This window comes from Telopea speciosissima, chromosome 7 (assembly GCF_018873765.1).
Source record: "Telopea speciosissima isolate NSW1024214 ecotype Mountain lineage chromosome 7, Tspe_v1, whole genome shotgun sequence".
NCBI classification, from domain to species: domain Eukaryota; kingdom Viridiplantae; phylum Streptophyta; class Magnoliopsida; order Proteales; family Proteaceae; genus Telopea; species Telopea speciosissima.
In genome coordinates, this window is record NC_057922.1 from 9629855 (window position 1) to 9646571 (window position 16717).

General features: G+C 39.9%; 2 protein-coding genes across 2 annotated transcripts; one reads left to right on the forward strand and one right to left on the reverse strand.

Moving 5' to 3' along the window:
• Nucleotides 1–1778: 1778 nt before the first annotated feature.
• LOC122667515 (probable glucan 1,3-alpha-glucosidase) lies at nt 1779–9954 on the forward strand. The gene is made up of 6 exons (XM_043863796.1): nt 1779–3462; nt 4463–4736; nt 4968–5103; nt 7550–7760; nt 7885–8091; nt 9431–9954. Exons 1-6 carry the CDS (start codon nt 1861–1863, stop codon nt 9797–9799), a joined length of 2799 nt encoding a protein of 932 aa, XP_043719731.1. The 5' UTR covers nt 1779–1860; the 3' UTR covers nt 9800–9954.
• A 664-nt stretch (nt 9955–10618) lies between these two features.
• LOC122668190 lies at nt 10619–12781 on the reverse strand. The gene has a single exon (XM_043864784.1). The coding sequence runs from the start codon at nt 12770–12772 to the stop codon at nt 10619–10621; it is 2154 nt and encodes a 717-aa protein (XP_043720719.1). The 5' UTR covers nt 12773–12781.
• Between the last annotated feature and the right edge of the window lie 3936 nt (nt 12782–16717).

Below are 16717 nucleotides of genomic sequence, written 5' to 3' on the forward strand. Positions count from 1 at the left end.
GTTTTAGGAAAATTTTAAACTGAATGGAACACCAGAAACTCCGGTACTGGAAGTGGCACTGAAGACATACACTGTTCAAATATTTGGATTTACTCGTGTGTGGATGCTACTCCTAATTAGTATCTGAACTAGAAGGCTAAGCAGCTCTCTTTCTCGAGCAAAGTGTAAGCTTAAATTTCACTGATTTGGCCAAGATGGTTAATGCCCGCAGCCCGTTCGCTTAAACTAGGCAATCTATGAAACACATTATTGAATCCCCACTGCAGGTGTGTGATTGTGCTTGACACATGCCACCTGTTTGATGAATTCTCTGCTGAGAGTTAGCAGCACCTTTTTATTGGATTTTTCATATGTTAGGTGCCAATAATATCATACCGTGTTCAGAATGGATTGCACGAAGAGGCCTTCCACCTTTTCAAACATATTGTAGTTGCAGCGGTAATTTAAAAGACTTGGGTCATGATTCCTATACTCTCTCAAGTCTCTCGTCCAACTATTGCGGATAGAGGAGCATAAGCTCTGGTGAACAACTCATGGATATGTACCATAAAGACCGCTACTCTCTTGATCCTTTCTGTAGGAATCCACTGATAACCCTATAAGCCAGATGGGTTAAGCTTCACAAATGAAGGGAAGGCTGGTTTCAAATTTATGCCATGGTAGAATATTGTATCATGGACCGCATTTATATCTCTTATGATTTTCGTAAATATAATGAGAGGAGACCAGCGGCAAAATCATTTAACGCTTGCCCCCATTTTCAGTTCATTTGCAAGATTGGCTTCCTTATTTCTCAGCGTGGCATTTATTATGGTTGCCATGAAGTTTTTGAGCCCTTTCTCTGATATCCATGTCCAAGATCCACTTGTAATGTTCTACACAGAATGTGACTGCGTGCATGAAAGAAGCTGATTTTGCGTTGAACGATATAACTAAGGGAAGTGGGAGGTGGGATGACAAAACTTTAGGGAAAAAGGAGTGCTAAAGGAAGGTTTCAGCTGGACTGATGTTGGGTATCAGGTGCGCTCCTTTGTGGTAGTAGACTGGAGCCATCCACAGATAAATTCCATGTATGAGTCACTATTGCTACTTACTAACGACATCAAAGAGCAGAATATTGAGGTTCCATCAAAGCCAACAAGAAAATGCCGAGAGACTAAAAGAGTTCATTTCAGAATTCTAAACTTAAAGGAATTAACTTGATCATTTGTTTCGAGGTTTGAGTTCATCTTGACCAAGTGTAAATATGTACGTATCTTACTAGAAACTAATTATTGTGAGTGAAAACTGTGGGAAGATCTTGGCTGTCAGATTGATGGATCTGCACACACCATGATAGGCTTAAGAGGGAGCCGCGCTATGCATAAACCGGGAAAGTCTGGGCCCTAATGAGCCCCAGGTGGGTAATCCTAAGAAATTATACAGTGCCGAAGGTTTGATCACGAGACCACGCTTCTTGAGGCGGACTCTCATGTCTCCTCCAAGCCAACTGTGCTAACCCCTAGAGGTTAATAATGAACTATTTCATTTTAGCTTCAAGGAAGGAACGTATCATGCTATTTCTCCATCCATGGGCCATGGCTGATAGCTCTTCAACACAGGCGTAGCGGTCTCCATGGTACAAGAAACCAACGGTCTAGATTTTCACCCGTGACAAAAGATGATTGAATGGTTGAATGGTAAGAAGGTAATGATATGACGCTTCAATAAAGATGATCCAAAAAATTTCTGAAATTCCAAAGGTTTTGGACTTTTGAAGAGCTTCAAAAATGACCGAATCAGTGGAAGTGAAGAAGAAAGATACAGTCGATGGCTGATTAAATAATAGTCCAACCAACTCTGCAGATTCTCAATTCAGCCATGGCGTGGACGACAAGAGCTGCAGCTTTGCTATTTCTACTGCTACTACTGCAACAGAGCTCGGTCTTCTCTTGGAAGAAAGATGAGTTCAGGAACTGTAACCAAACCCCTTTTTGCAAGAGAGCTCGATCAAGAAAAGCTGCTTCTTGCTCTCTCGTTGCCACCGATGTCTCCATGAACGACGGTGACCTCACCGCCAAGCTTGTCCCTAAGAATTCCGGAGAAGCGATGGCAGGAGGAGAAACTAATGAAGAACCAGAGGAACCCTCCAAACCATTGATTCTTACGTTATCTGCTTATCAGGATGGCATATTGAGGTTGAAGATTGATGAGGACCCGAACTTGGATCCACCGAAGAAGCGATTCGAGGTACCTGATGTGGTTCTTCCTGAGTTTGATGAGAAGAAGCTATGGTTGCAGAGGGCTTCGACGGAGGTTCTCCATGGTGATTCTGCTCCTTCTTCAATTCTTTTTCTCTCGGATGCTTATGAAGCCGTCCTTCGTCACGATCCTTTTGAGGTTTACGTTCGTAAGAAAGGTGGCGATCGAGTTTTGTCGTTGAATTCGCATGGGCTCTTTGATTTTGAGCAGTTGAGGAACAAGAAAGAGTATGAAGATTGGGAGGAGAGGTTCAGGAGCCACACTGATACCAGGCCTTATGGCCCTCAATCGATTAGTTTCGATGTTTCGTTCTATGGAGCGGATATCGTTTATGGGATCCCCGAACATGCTTCAAGCCTTGCATTGATGCCTACTAGAGGGCCAGGGATTGAGTTCTCCGAGCCTTACAGACTCTTCAACCTTGATGTTTTCGAGTACCTCCATGATTCTCCATTTGGACTTTATGGGTCGATACCTTACATGCTCTCCCACGGCAAAGTCCAGGGGACTTCTGGGTTTTTCTGGTTGAATGCAGCTGAGATGCAGATTGATGTTCTGGGCTCTGGCTGGGACTCTGAGTCAGGAATCGTTCTTCCTTCATCTCTAAATCGTATTGATACGCTCTGGATGAGTGAGGCCGGCATTGTTGATGCATTCTTCTTCGTCGGTCCGGGTCCAAAGGATGTTATGAGGCAGTATGCTAGTGTTACTGGGACACTTGCGATGCCACAGCATTTTGCCACTGGATATCACCAGTGCAGATGGAACTACAGGGATGAGGAGGATGTTGAGCATGTCGATTCAAAATTTGATGAATTTGATATTCCTTATGATGTGCTCTGGCTTGACGTTGATCACACAGATGGGAAGAAATATTTCACCTGGGACAGGGTGCTCTTCCCCCATCCTGAGGAGATGCAAAACAAGCTTGCTGCAAAGGGTAGGCATATGGTTACAATTGTTGATCCTCATATCAAACGGGATGAATCTTTCCCCCTGCACAAAGAGGCTACACAGAAGGGGTATTATGCAAAAGATGCTAGTGGGAACGATTTTGAAGGGTGGTGCTGGCCTGGTTCCTCGTCTTATCCTGACATGTTAAACCCAGAAATTCGATCGTGGTGGGCTGAGAAGTTCTCTTTCCATAATTATGTTGGTTCAACTCCTTCCTTGTACATCTGGAACGATATGAATGAACCTTCTGTTTTTAATGGCCCTGAGGTATGTGATCTAGTTTCCTTTGAGATCTCTTTTAATTTTCTTCGTTTATAATAATATGTGAAACATCTCATTAACCATTAAAGTGGAGAAACACAACAGAACATTAAATCCTCACTGTCAGCATTCATGATAACACTTTGAGAGAACTATTTATCAATAAGCTTTAAAATAAAGCAGACAAAAATGACACAGCTTTTTGACAAATATGTTTATTTGTGCAAAATAGAAATGGGTAAGGGCAATATACTACGAGCAGCCTCTTACTAGAGCCAAATTGCTGAAGACCAGTGTAGGTAATCCCATAAAGAACACTTAGTCAATGTGCCTCACCATACCTATCTAATCATGAAATTCAAAAGCAATTACTGCAAACTGGCTTCAGGATGCCTCTTGAATTGCATGGTCCAACCTTCTCCATGGAAAACGATGGAAGTAACTGTTTCACAGAAACTGGAAATTACCCAAATACATATTTAAGAAATATATATTCATGTGGGATATGGGTATCTTTGTTGCACATTAAAGTCCAAATCCATGTGAGAGTTTCTTGTGGAACAGGTGCTTAGAGCAAGCACATTATCCATGAAGTTCACATCTTATGGATGTTTCATGTAGGGTGTGATTCCACTCATAGTTGTCACAGCGTCTAGGCGGCCCTAGGCATAGGAGGGGCCCTGGACGCAAGGCGACAAGAACAAGGTGTCACCTTGACAACTATGATTCCACTTTTAGCTGTTGATGCAATAATTTATCATAGAAGTAGTCTTAGTGGATTTAACTTAATTATGACCTAGTTAGTAATAATCTCAATATCTTCCCTACAAGATGAGGTCTGATGGAGTATATCAGAATGATTGGTGGATTTGCTACCAGAACTCAGTGCTGATGAGGGTTTGGTACCTTGAGGAAGCTTAAGACCAACTTGGTGAACCTAGAGTGAGAGAGTACAGCTCTCTATAATGACCATGGTGCATTTGTATAACTATCTTCTCTTGAGCAGGTAACAATGCCTAGGGATGCTCTACATTATGGAGGTGTGGAACACCGCGAGCTACATAATGCCTATGGCTACTACTTTCACATGGCTTCAATTGATGGACTTTTAAAGCGAGGGGATGGTAAGGACAGGCCTTTTGTTCTGTCAAGAGCATTCTTTGCTGGCAGTCAAAGGTGTGGAGCAGTTTGGACAGGAGATAACTCAGCAGATTGGGATCACCTCAGAGCATCTGTTCCAATGCTTTTGACCCTTGGTCTTACAGGGATGTCATTCTCTGGTAAGTAGAGTTCATAAGATTTAATCAATTAGTTGCAAGGATTGTATTTCTTGTTAGGTAGACTTTTTTGTTGCACTAATCAATAAAGCCTTCATTTATCTCCTCCCAACCCCCCCTCCCCCCCCCCCGAAGAAAAAATAAAAACCTGGGGGTGTTTGGGGGAGGGGGAGTAAAGGTGTGAGAGATCCTTTATCTTCTTCTGACAGTCATTTTAATGTACTTTTAATGCAGGTGCTGATGTTGGTGGATTTTTTGGGAATCCTGAGACTGAATTGTTAGTTCGCTGGTACCAACTAGGTGCTTATTATCCTTTCTTTAGAGGTCATGCACATCATGATACTAAAAGGCGAGAACCTTGGTTGTTCGGGTAAGAACCTTGCTTGTAGTTTGTATCTTTTATCTTCTTTTTTAAAGCAATTCCATAATCTAAGAAACACTTATTTATCCATGACACTATTTGTCTTTATGGTTGAACTTTTCCGTACATTTCATGCTTCTAATGGCATTGTTGTTTGAGTATTTAACACCAGGAGAAATTAGCGTGCAACTTGGGCCTGAAAAGCCCGAGCCCGCCTGAAAATTTCCGGGCTTTGCTGCAGTTTTCAGCCCATGGGCCAGGCTTGGGCCTAGAAATCCCAGCCTGAGGTAGGTCCTGGTCAGGCTTTGGAGTAAGGCCTCCGGGCTAGGGCTGGCCCAACCCCTAACTTGACCCTAAGCTAGACTTGTTTATTATCATATATAAAGGAATAAGGGGTATGTGGGTTTCACTAAAAATTCTAGAGTTGGAGACTTGAATCTGTGACGTACAAAAAATAATGAAGCCACATAGATCATTAGGGCAATTAAGAGCTTCGATTTTATTTTTAGAGCTTTAAAATTATATACAGGTTCCAGCCCTTACTCAAAGCCCGAGCCCGGCTGGCTGGGCTTGGGATGAGGCCATCTCAGCCCGACGTCAGGCCGGGGGTAGTTGGAGGCTGATCTATCAGTGTCATGTGCCAAGTTTCAGCCTAAATGTATATCCACCATATGCAGAAATAAACCCTAACCTAGATGCCCAAAAGTTTGTTTATTTAATTGGAATGGAAGAGATTTAACAGGAAAACTAATCAAGCATTGTCTCCACATTAATTCCCTTCTAATCTCTTTGGCTCCACCTTTGTTTTCTCTTTAAAAGAAGAAAAAGGAAAATATTGTACTGCGAACGAATATTTGACTCCAAACAAAAGTATTGTACTACAAATACCTGCATCTATGTTGCCCAAGAAAAGAGAGATTTAATATTAATAGAATAAATATCCATATATCAAAGATAATGTTGCCTCCATCCCTAGTTTTTCTTATGCGCTTTGATCCTATTATGGGTTGCATATTCCCAGGACTGACACATGAACCTCATTCCTTATGAGTCCCGTATATCCAGGGAAAATTATTTTAAATAGTTCAATACTCAAGAACTCCATAGAGCTCCAGATTCCAAACTGTTTCTCACGGCTATTGGTATGAAATGCCATTGTGATGTCAGTTTTATGCTGCATAAATTTAATATTAAGTCATAACATACTTAATCCCTTTTTGTTTACAGATGGCCTACATTTTGGTATAGCTCCAATAGGTATTATATAAAGCTAAAGTATAGTGCACATTGCTCTTTCATTAAATCCTTTTGGTTTATCCATTAAAAAAATGTACAATATTTATCAGCTATCCTTCCCATCTGGGAATGTTTGTATAAAATAGGCAACGCCACGACAGGTTTAAGGTATTTCAAAAGCTTGCTCAGAAGGTCGGCTGAGTTTTCAGCTAGAAACCCTATTTTTAGAGCACTATTTTGATCTTTTACAGATTATCAATGTCCCTTTTTTTTTTTTGGGTGGAAAAAGCCTAGAGAGATTTAGTGCTTTTGACTTGTCAAAGGGTGGGTCATGGATGGACCCATGTGATATTGGATGCCTCACTAGTAGGTCATTGTTAAAATTTCAGCCCAAAATGACCAAAAAAATGTTAAAATTACCCAAATACCACCTTATATTAATACATTCAGTTCCCTGTTGTGACAATTTCATAATTTTATGCTACATTGACTTTGAACTACTTCCCTTCTCATATGGTCTGGAATTTTACCAGTGAGATAGGGGATGGGGACCTCTATCACATGGAGCCACCCATGTGCTGCCATATGGCAGGTAGTGATTACTAACTGTCGCTACATATAGTGATGCTGTGTGACAGTTAGAAGTGTAGTACACCTTTATACTATTTTATTAATAAAACCATTTATTTCCAAAGAGGGAATAAGGAAATTAAAAAGAAAAAGAACATTTCTAATGATAATCAACAGATACCTTGCGCTTTTTGAAATGCTTCAAAATTGTGTTTTGAAGGTTTCTGAATTGTCTGTTACAAGCTCTTCTTTTAGGCCTCAGCTTCTTATTTAAGTTGATACATCGTTACTGAATTTCTACGAAATTGAGAGAGAATGATTATACCATTCAGTACCCTATATTAGGGTATACAGTTCAACTCTTTTGTACTTTCTGTTTGCAAACCCTATTTTTAGGTCTCATCTTATTTAAATTGACATTTTTGTGAGAAAATTTATAAAACCTGAGAGGATAATTTTACCATTTGGTACCCTATATTATGATATAAGCTCTCTCTCTCATGAATGCATGCATTTCAACTCTTAACTGGAGCCTATTAAGATGACCAGCTCTCATAACATATTTTGATGTGGATGGATGCCTCAATAATGTCAGTCTTAGGTTAATAGGTTGTCTTTGCTTTTTACCATATTCCTGATGTTATGACAGAGAGCAGAATACTGAATTGATGAGGGATGCAATACATATACGGTACACGTTGCTTCCATATTTCTATACATTGTTCAGAGAGGCGAACACAAGTGGAGTTCCTGTTTTGCGTCCTTTATGGATGGAATTTCCTTCAGATGAAGCTACTTTCAGTAATGATGAGGCTTTCATGGTTGGAAACAGCCTTTTGGTTCAAGGGATCTATACAGAGGTGCATTATCTACCGTTTCTCCTTAACTGTGTTTTCTAGGTGTGTGTGTGTGTTGTTGTTGTTTTTTTCTTCAAAGGGTGTTTTGCAAACTGATATTTTATGATTGGGCTGTCTTTTGGATCAGCGGGCCAAACATGTATCAGTGTATTTGCCGGGCGGACAATCATGGTATGACCTGAGAACAGGAATTGTTTACAAGGGAGGTGTAACTCACAAGTTTGAGGTTTCAGAGGAAAGCATTCCAGCTTTCCAGAAGGCAGGCACCATTGTACCAAGGAAAGACAGGTTTCGCCGAAGCTCCACGCAGATGGTGAATGATCCTTACACTCTGGTATGTCTTTGATGCTCAAGTCTCTTCCAATTCTCTTCCAAAACATTAAGACTCTACAAGAATATTGCCTGTAGAGTGTTGATAATTGAGGGAACCTCCCCCATTTTCTATCTCTATGATTTTCTCTTGTTTTTGTTGTCATTGGTCTTATGAGCATTTCTTATCTCAATTCTGTTTCCAAAGTTAAATGTGTGTGATCTCACTAGTAATTCTCCTCCTTTGTGAGCCAAACAGGTAACTTTTTTCTTGCATTGGTATGGCTTTTTGAACTTGTGATTCATTTTCTAAGGAAAGGGTTTATCTCAACATGTGACTTTCATGCATAGTTGTCAAGGTGTTGCCTAGGCGTCTGGGTGGGTTTTCAAGGGCTTGGTGGTTGTCTGCCTTGTTCTAACTTAATAAGACAGGCACCTAGGGACTTTGGGCCACCTAGGGTTCCTTGGGAACTGGACAGTTGATTTTTTTTTTTTTTTACTTACGTTTTTTTTCCTCTAAATAATGTTGTTTCTAACATTTTTTATTGGCTTGTGTACAAGTTTGTGTATAGATTAGAAGCATGGGATCATTTAGTATCGAAAAAAATAAATTAATTAAGAAAGAAATCAAACTTCGCTAGTTCTCCTTCTCTTGTTTACTTGCGTGTTTTTTTTGTGTGGTAATTTTCCCCTCTAAATAATCTTGTAATGATGTTCCTAGATATAATGTCAATTTAGTTCATAGATTCAATCTGTATTGTTGTTACTGTAATGCTGTTATCATAATTGTATTATTGCTATACTAGATATAATGACGTGCCAAAAATAATACTAGATGTAATGGATACATAAAAAATACTAGGGCACCAGCGCCTTGTTGCTAAGTGCTTAGGTGGCCCTCCAACGCCTTGGGTTGCGTAGGCGCCTTGACAACTATGCTTTCATGTACTGGATTCATTTGACTATTTAGTCCACCACTCCACCTGAATAACTGATGTAACTTCTGATCTAAGGATCCCTCTTTGACCAAAAAGAAATATGATATCCTTTTGTCTTTTGCTGTGGGTTCTCATCGCCTTTTATTGTGGTGTTATTCTCTCATTCTACATGTTCTGCATGTCTTGGAATCTAATGAATCACATTTATAGAAAAAGCTTTTCTAGGAACTGACAATGCCAATTTTGGCCTTGGTGCAACGGTAAAGGTTGCTCCATTGTGACCAAGTGGTCATGGGTTTGAGTCTGGAAACAGCCTCTCTGCGAAAGCAGGGGTAAGGCTGCGTACATAATGGCTGTACCGACTACTAAAGATAGCTATAATGTAGGTTATCGTCCCTCACATTTCTATTTCAAATGTTTTTCTAGGTAATTGCTTTGAATGGTTCCCTAGCAGCAGAAGGGGAGCTGTATGTTGACGATGGGAAGAGCTTTGAATTTGAGCAAGGGGCCTACATCCATCGGCGCTTCGTGTTTTCAGATGGCAAACTTACATCTTCTAATATGGCACCTCCCACGTCAGGCAAGGCTTTCTTTTCATCAGAGTGTGTCATTGAGAGGATTATAATATTAGGGCTCTCCTCTAGGGCAAAAAGTGCTCTTATTGAACCTGTAAATTACAGAGCTGATGTTGTATCTGGACCCCTCAGTCTTCGAGGGAGACGAAGCCCTGCTGCACTTACCATCCGCAAGCCCAATCTTCGGATTGCGGATGATTGGACTGTAAAGATGTTGTAGTTGAGAATTGGGTTTTTAAGTAATTTTTATGCAATATTAAATGCCTTCTTGTTCAGGGGATTTTGTTAGAGATGCTAGGCTAGATTTATTTTATGGTTCTACGCTAAAATTTGTAATATAATCTCCAGCTTATGTGCTGTTAATTAGTAGTTGTATCTTTTGTTTAATTTCTTATGGAACAATCACAAACACTTTTTTGATTATGAGTCTAGTACCATAATAACCTATAATTATGGATATGACCTCATTCCTTGAATCATAAGTATATCACCATTTGTGATCAGAAGCAGGTAGTCGGGCTTGTGACTCTCTGCTCATCTGAAACTGATACTGAATGTGGAATTCATTTTCTCTAGTTTTAAAAAAACTCTTTCCGATTCACGGTTTGATTCCTAATCTCTTCTAGTTCAAATGCTATGAAATATAAGATTTCTCATTCTAGCTCCAGTAATACCTATCAAAACTAAAAAGGAAATTAAAAATCCAAACGTACCCTTATGGAGAGAGAATCATATTTGGTATATTCACTATTGAAAGATTACAAAATAGTCTGTAGCTGTGTAGCCTATTACATACAAGGGAAAAAGTTCTCTGTCTGGGAGTGTGGTCTATGCCAGCACTCCCATGAGTCTATCTCTCTCATCTTCATGTGAAAAGACATCTCTACCCCCTTGTTTTAAAGAAGAGAGAGATAGACACATGGGATTGCTGGCGTAGGCCACACTCCCGTACAGAAAACTGCTACAATTACACTTGCATATCCATTGCCGGTGTAGAGTAGCCTCCACGAAATTACAAGTGACCCACAACATACAAGCCTCACATTTTTGACACTTGGTGACAGACTTGAGACCCATGATGTGATTCCAAGTTCCCAACTTCATTCTTGTTAGCCTGTCCCAACCAATGACAATCATCAAACAAGCACCGAGCGCTGCTGTAAGGTGACTCAACTACATCTTCAGGCTTGATGAATGTGGGCCCCCAGGAAGGTGTACCATCCTCATACGAGTTATGGGTCAGCCTCTGGATACCCGAACCGTCCACCTTAGCAGTGAAAATTTCACCGTAGGGCCCGAAGTGATGAGGATTTGCTATTGGCTCTGCTGACACGCCCACGTAGTCTGACGTAAACACAATACTCTTCCCATCCGGGCTGAACCAGGGATGATTGGTCCGACCATCCTCACCACTGTGAACCACCTTCTTAAGATCGGTTCCATTTGGGTGTATGACATAAATAGCGAAGCTCCCTCCACCCGGGTTATCCCGATCCGATGCAAAGGCAATCCACTCACTATCTGGAGACCAATTGCACATCGTGTCCGTCCATGGCCCTTCTGTAAGCCTGCGGAGCCCACTTTTCTCTCCCTCAATCGCATCCATCAAATAAAGGTTCTTGTAACCCGACCGGCCTGACCGGAACACAACCCACTTCCCGTCCGGCGAGGGTGACGGGAACGCATTATTTTTGCCGCCGATTGTCAGTTTCTTGTAAGGAGCATAACCCATTTCGCCATTTTTGTCCTCATCAACGGCAACAGATACTATATCGACGTCTGTGCTTTCTTCAGCAAAGATGGGCCCGATGCTGGTGTAGATAACCCCTCTACGCTTCCAGTCCCAAGCAGTGGAGAAGGCAGTGCCGGGTAGAACTTGCCTCTTTCCGGAACCGTCACGATTCACTACGTAAACACCGGGAAAACCCACATAAGCAATTCGTTCGCCGTCGGGAGAGAAGGAAGGGAACGACCCATCAATCCTGAACAGAGATAAATCATTTAATGGGCTTTCGAGATTCTCAAGCATAAGAGGACCACCAGTTCCTTCTTTACTGCTTCGTCTGCATCTATGATACCCAACAAGAGTCGAATCGGGAGAGATGAACGGGTTGTAGTGGTGAGAATTGGGCGAGACCTTCCGAGTTAACTCCCTAAACTCGTTTCTTACAAGATCAAATAGCTCAATATGCCGGAAATCCGAGCTGGGTCTCCTCGTTGCCACGGCGATGAAGCTTTTGTTACTCGGTGAAGCAGCAGGAGTGAAAGCATGGAGACCCGGTGGAGTAACTCGCTCAATCACCACCAACTCGGACCGTATTCTTCTCAGCCGAGGCAGACTCGCTCTGTAAACGCTCCACCATCCATCGTCACTTCTGCGATGGAAATACAGAGTGAAATCATCGATCCAACAAGGCCAACCGCCATGATCGACCAATTTAATCCTCTCAGACCCATCTCGAGTCTTGAAAACATAGATATCCGTGTTGAGTTCTTCAACTTCTCCGTCCCATCCCTTCTCCCCAGATGAAGCCACAGCAGTCCAAACCCCAGAAGGAGAAACGGAAGGGCTGAAATCGGCGATGCCATAAGGGGTTAGCCTTCGATTCTCACCTGTTATGATATTGGTTGAGTATACAGCAGCCCAGCTTTTTCTGGGTACCCCAGAATTTTCATGGGTTGACACATAGATAAGATTCTCCCCTGCAATAGAAGGTCGGTCTTTCATGGAGATTTTGGCATCTGTCTGTTTTGGATGGAACAGAGGAACCTGAATTCGAGAAGGGCTTTCAAAAGCCGATCTTCTTTTGAGGTTGAAGTCGATGGAGTCAACGATATAATAAGCATCAAGATAGATGTTTGAGTACCCAAGTCTCTCTGTGACATAGAGGAGAAGTTGCAGAGGAGGTGAAGGAGTGGGATCTAGGGTGAGAGTTTGATTAGGAAGGAGCAAAGAGAGGATTGAAGAAGAGAGAGAGGGGAAGTAGCCATTGAAGTTCACAGATTGACCATCTGTGAGTACAATCTCATCGTCGTTGTCTGGTGGGTGAGATGTCCTGAGGCTGAAGATGTCAAAAGCGTAATTTGCTCTATCTTGAGTAGTAAAGACTATGCTGGTACTGCCACTGATATCCTCTGCCCTTGCAGAGAATATGATGAAAACATGAAGGAGAAGCCAGACAGATGAATTCATCTTCCGATTCCGATTTGATTGCAGGTAAAGACGATTAGAAAGGTTAATTGGTTTTTGGTCAGTGGCTCATAAATGCTCTGATCTTCAAATATCCAATCCACATCCAAAGTAGTGGCGTCGCTCATAGATGCAGCCAAAGGTTGGAATCCTGGGGATAAAAATCATCTCCAATTCTCTAATCCGGCAGTGCTGTGCAGTGCTACCTTCACAGTGCAACACGTGGCACAAACTTGTTGTGTATATGAAAATGCTTTGCACCATTTCATGAAAACCCAATCCGTTTTATTTACCGGATCCTCTTAATCCGATTAGAATGTAAAACCAAAAAAGTTTATCTTCTTCCCTCCTTCCCATCATTGGAGACATTCAGAGATCTGAAACCAGACCTGGGACTGTTCTAGAAGGGAAAACCTTCGAAGGTTTTTGGGATTCAAACCAAAGATCTGTTAGAAGGGAACCTATGATCTTCTTCTCACATGGTCTTCTTCTCTTGTTGTGCTGGCTTGAAAGTTAGAAAAGTTGATGAGAATAATTTTAAAAGCATCATTTTCTATCTGCATTTTGAGTCTTTGACTGACATTCTGCAGATTTTTGCAGATTTTTTTTTTTTTTCTTCTAAATCTCCCCAATGATGGGAAGGAGATGAGCAGGGAGAGAGGGAAAATCGCCTTCTCCAAATCTTTTTTCCTCTGATTTGGTTTTATATTCTAATCAGCTTGAGAGGATCCGATAAGTAAAACGGGTTGGGTATTCATGTAATGGTGCAAAACATATTCATCCACACAATCAGTTTGTGTCATATGTTGCACTGGGACGGTAGCACTGCACCGTTAAAATCTAACAGCACTGATGGCAATAGAAAACAACGTTTTTATCTTTTTCTCTGTTTTTTTTTTTTTTTTTTGTAAGAACGTCTCTCTCATTTAGTGGGAGAAAAATGTGAAAAACACATCAAGGACTTGAAATACAAAGGGAAAATTTTCTTTGAGAAGACGTGGAGGGTACATTGATATTTTATATCTTTCTCTCTCTCTCTTCCTGGCATGAAATAACCTCTCTAATCCCTATGGTATAAGATTTCAATGAAATTTTGTGAAATCAACTAAAATATTTTGGTTTCGCAAGTTGTCAAAACAAAAGAACCTATGATACTGAAGAATTATAATGTTTTGACCAAAATTTCGATTATCATTTAGATTTTGATATCGTTTTGATCAAACCGTATAAAATGCATGGTTTCGAATGAATTTAAAAAATTTCGATGAAATTTAGACTATATTTTAAGTTTCAATAACATTAGCTAGTTTCGATTTCAAAGAAGGAAACTTCCTAGAAAACATTACTTTTATAATTTTTGACCGAATCAATCCTATGTCATTGTAATGAACCATGAATAACATTCGATAATTATTAATGATTTCTAATTTTATGTTTATTCATTCTTAAAGCATATTATAGTTGTTTTAATTGAATTTTGTTTGTTTTGATAGTAAATTTTATGTATACATGTAACCAAGGGATTTTAGTGTCTTTCTATCCAAAAACTTTTGGCCCCATCTAAAATCCACAAGCTTGCTTCAACTAACCCCCCCCTCCCCCCAATCTATACATTAAATAGAAGATAATATTTTTTTTTTGCGTACAAGATAATATATCTTGCGAGGTACATAACCATTTTTTTCAAGGGAAGGTCTGTTTTATTTTATAGTTTTAACAATTGTTGCATTCATATTTAATTCGAAATAGGACTAACTCTATTGGAATGCCTCTGATAAGATTAATGAGATTGAATGTTTTCCACAAATATTGAAACTAAATTGGTTTTTTTTTCGTGCCCGAGAATATTACGCTTCTAGACATTTAATCTTCATTGATTGTTATTACCATGTCCCCATACCTATCCTGGATTATTTGCAAATTCAGAAAATTGTAAGTTTCTTCTCAATCCATTTCATGATCTTGCATAATTTTCTTTTTTACAAATTAGGGTTTTAATTTATTATATGTTTGTAGAAGATGATGGATGTTTATTGTTTTTTTTTCTTCCAAAGACCAATGCACCAATTGCGGTACAATAGGATTGTAATTCATTAGTTATTCTAGATGCCCACCAAATCTGAAAAAAAAAAAAAAACCTTCAAAAGAATTGATAGATACTAAGGGGGAAGAGATGCTCTGAATCAATGGAATTGATTCTTCAAATTCGAAAAAACAATCATCAGAAAAACATTTTTGGGATTCCATTAATTTTCAGTAATGCTAGCCATTCGATCATTTTAACAAAAAGAGGAACACAATTTTATTCTAGTTTGTTTATAAGAAAAAAGGACTTAAATATGAAATCTGAGATTGGGAAGATTATATATATAATTTAAGGGAGCGTTTTCTATGGGGGGAGTGCAGGGGTCACGCAAGCATGACAACCAATGAGAGTGTGTGCATTGGCATCTCGGGGGGGGGGGGGGGGAAGATTTCCGCCTTTCATAGGGGGCAGGGCAATCATTCCCCCCCTCCCCCAACTATGCCTGGACGTGGCCCCTGTGTCCCCAATAGAAAAATTTTCTCCATATAATTTTTACTAGGTTGTTGTTACTATGTTCTCAAAGAAATTAACAGTCGCTATCTTGTATCATCCACAAGTCTTGAAAGTAATTGTAATTTCCGTTCTCAATCTATTTCACAATCTTCAATTTGTTTTCTCTAGAGAAATAGGTTTTAAGTTGTTATTTGTTCATGAAAGATGATCAATGTTCATATTTGTTGTTCTTTTCTTGGAGATTCTAACAATCTTTAGTTATACTAGTCATTTCATTATTCTCATAGAAAGAGGAAATTTAATTTTAATATTGAGTAAAATCAGCTCACCATTAACACAATTGATGTCTATTTCAATTTGGCACTGCATTACGTACAAAGTACTATTTCCTATCACGCTTAAGAGGAATATAAGTATATAACTTACTAATTTTACTTTGAAGTGCAATTTCAATCATGTCATGTAAATGCCAATCAACGAATCTTCTTAAATCTTTCTAAATCCAATCTTCACACGTGATGGAATTAGGAATCCGTATCGGATCCGCATTGGTATTAGCATATCAATGGATCAGTAAAAAAAAAAAAAAAAAAAAATGATTTTTAAAGAAAAATAAGGGCAAATCCATCCTATTTGGATTGATACAGGCCGATCTTGATCCATCTCGGTTGAACTCATGATTTAAGTTCGTAGCATCAGGCACGATATAGGTCACTACCAATACCAATCTCAAATCGGCCTCATCGGAGGGAATAGATGGTTTTGCCCTTATTTTTATTTAAAAATTGATTTTTTTCCTTTGTTTACTCTAGTATGGAGTGCTACATTGATATGGAACGTTAGGAATCACAATTCACAAATTTTATTTTTGGAATTCACAATTCACAATTCACACTTGATAGATGTCGATCCAATCTCAATTGATCAATATGGTCAATTTGATACTGATTCTTCAAATAATGGCTGAGTTCGATATCGATTACTGATTATTGACAAATAGTTTTGATAGGAAGAATGGTACCTACATTTAGACACATGGCACGAAATGACCGCATCACCCACATGAAATGGTGAAATAATGCCCCCGTTGATGTTTCCGTGTGCGTTCCCGCCCGCGCGCAGAGACACGCTCCCCCGTCAGGAACTTTCCTTTGGTTTTTTAGTTTGGATTTTATAAATGTGAATAGATTCTCCGAAGCATCTCTCTCATGGCGACGAAAAAAAAATGACGTGAGTGAGAGAAAGTGGGAAACAGAAAAACTTAAGTAGCAAGGAACCCAAGCTCGCATCTCGATGTCAATCGAGCCATCGAAGGCACACATTGATCCTCAACCGTCATCATGGAAGAAGAATCTAGAAGGAAACTCCCCACATTTGCTGCGTTTAACAATCTTGAAGGGTACTAAGAG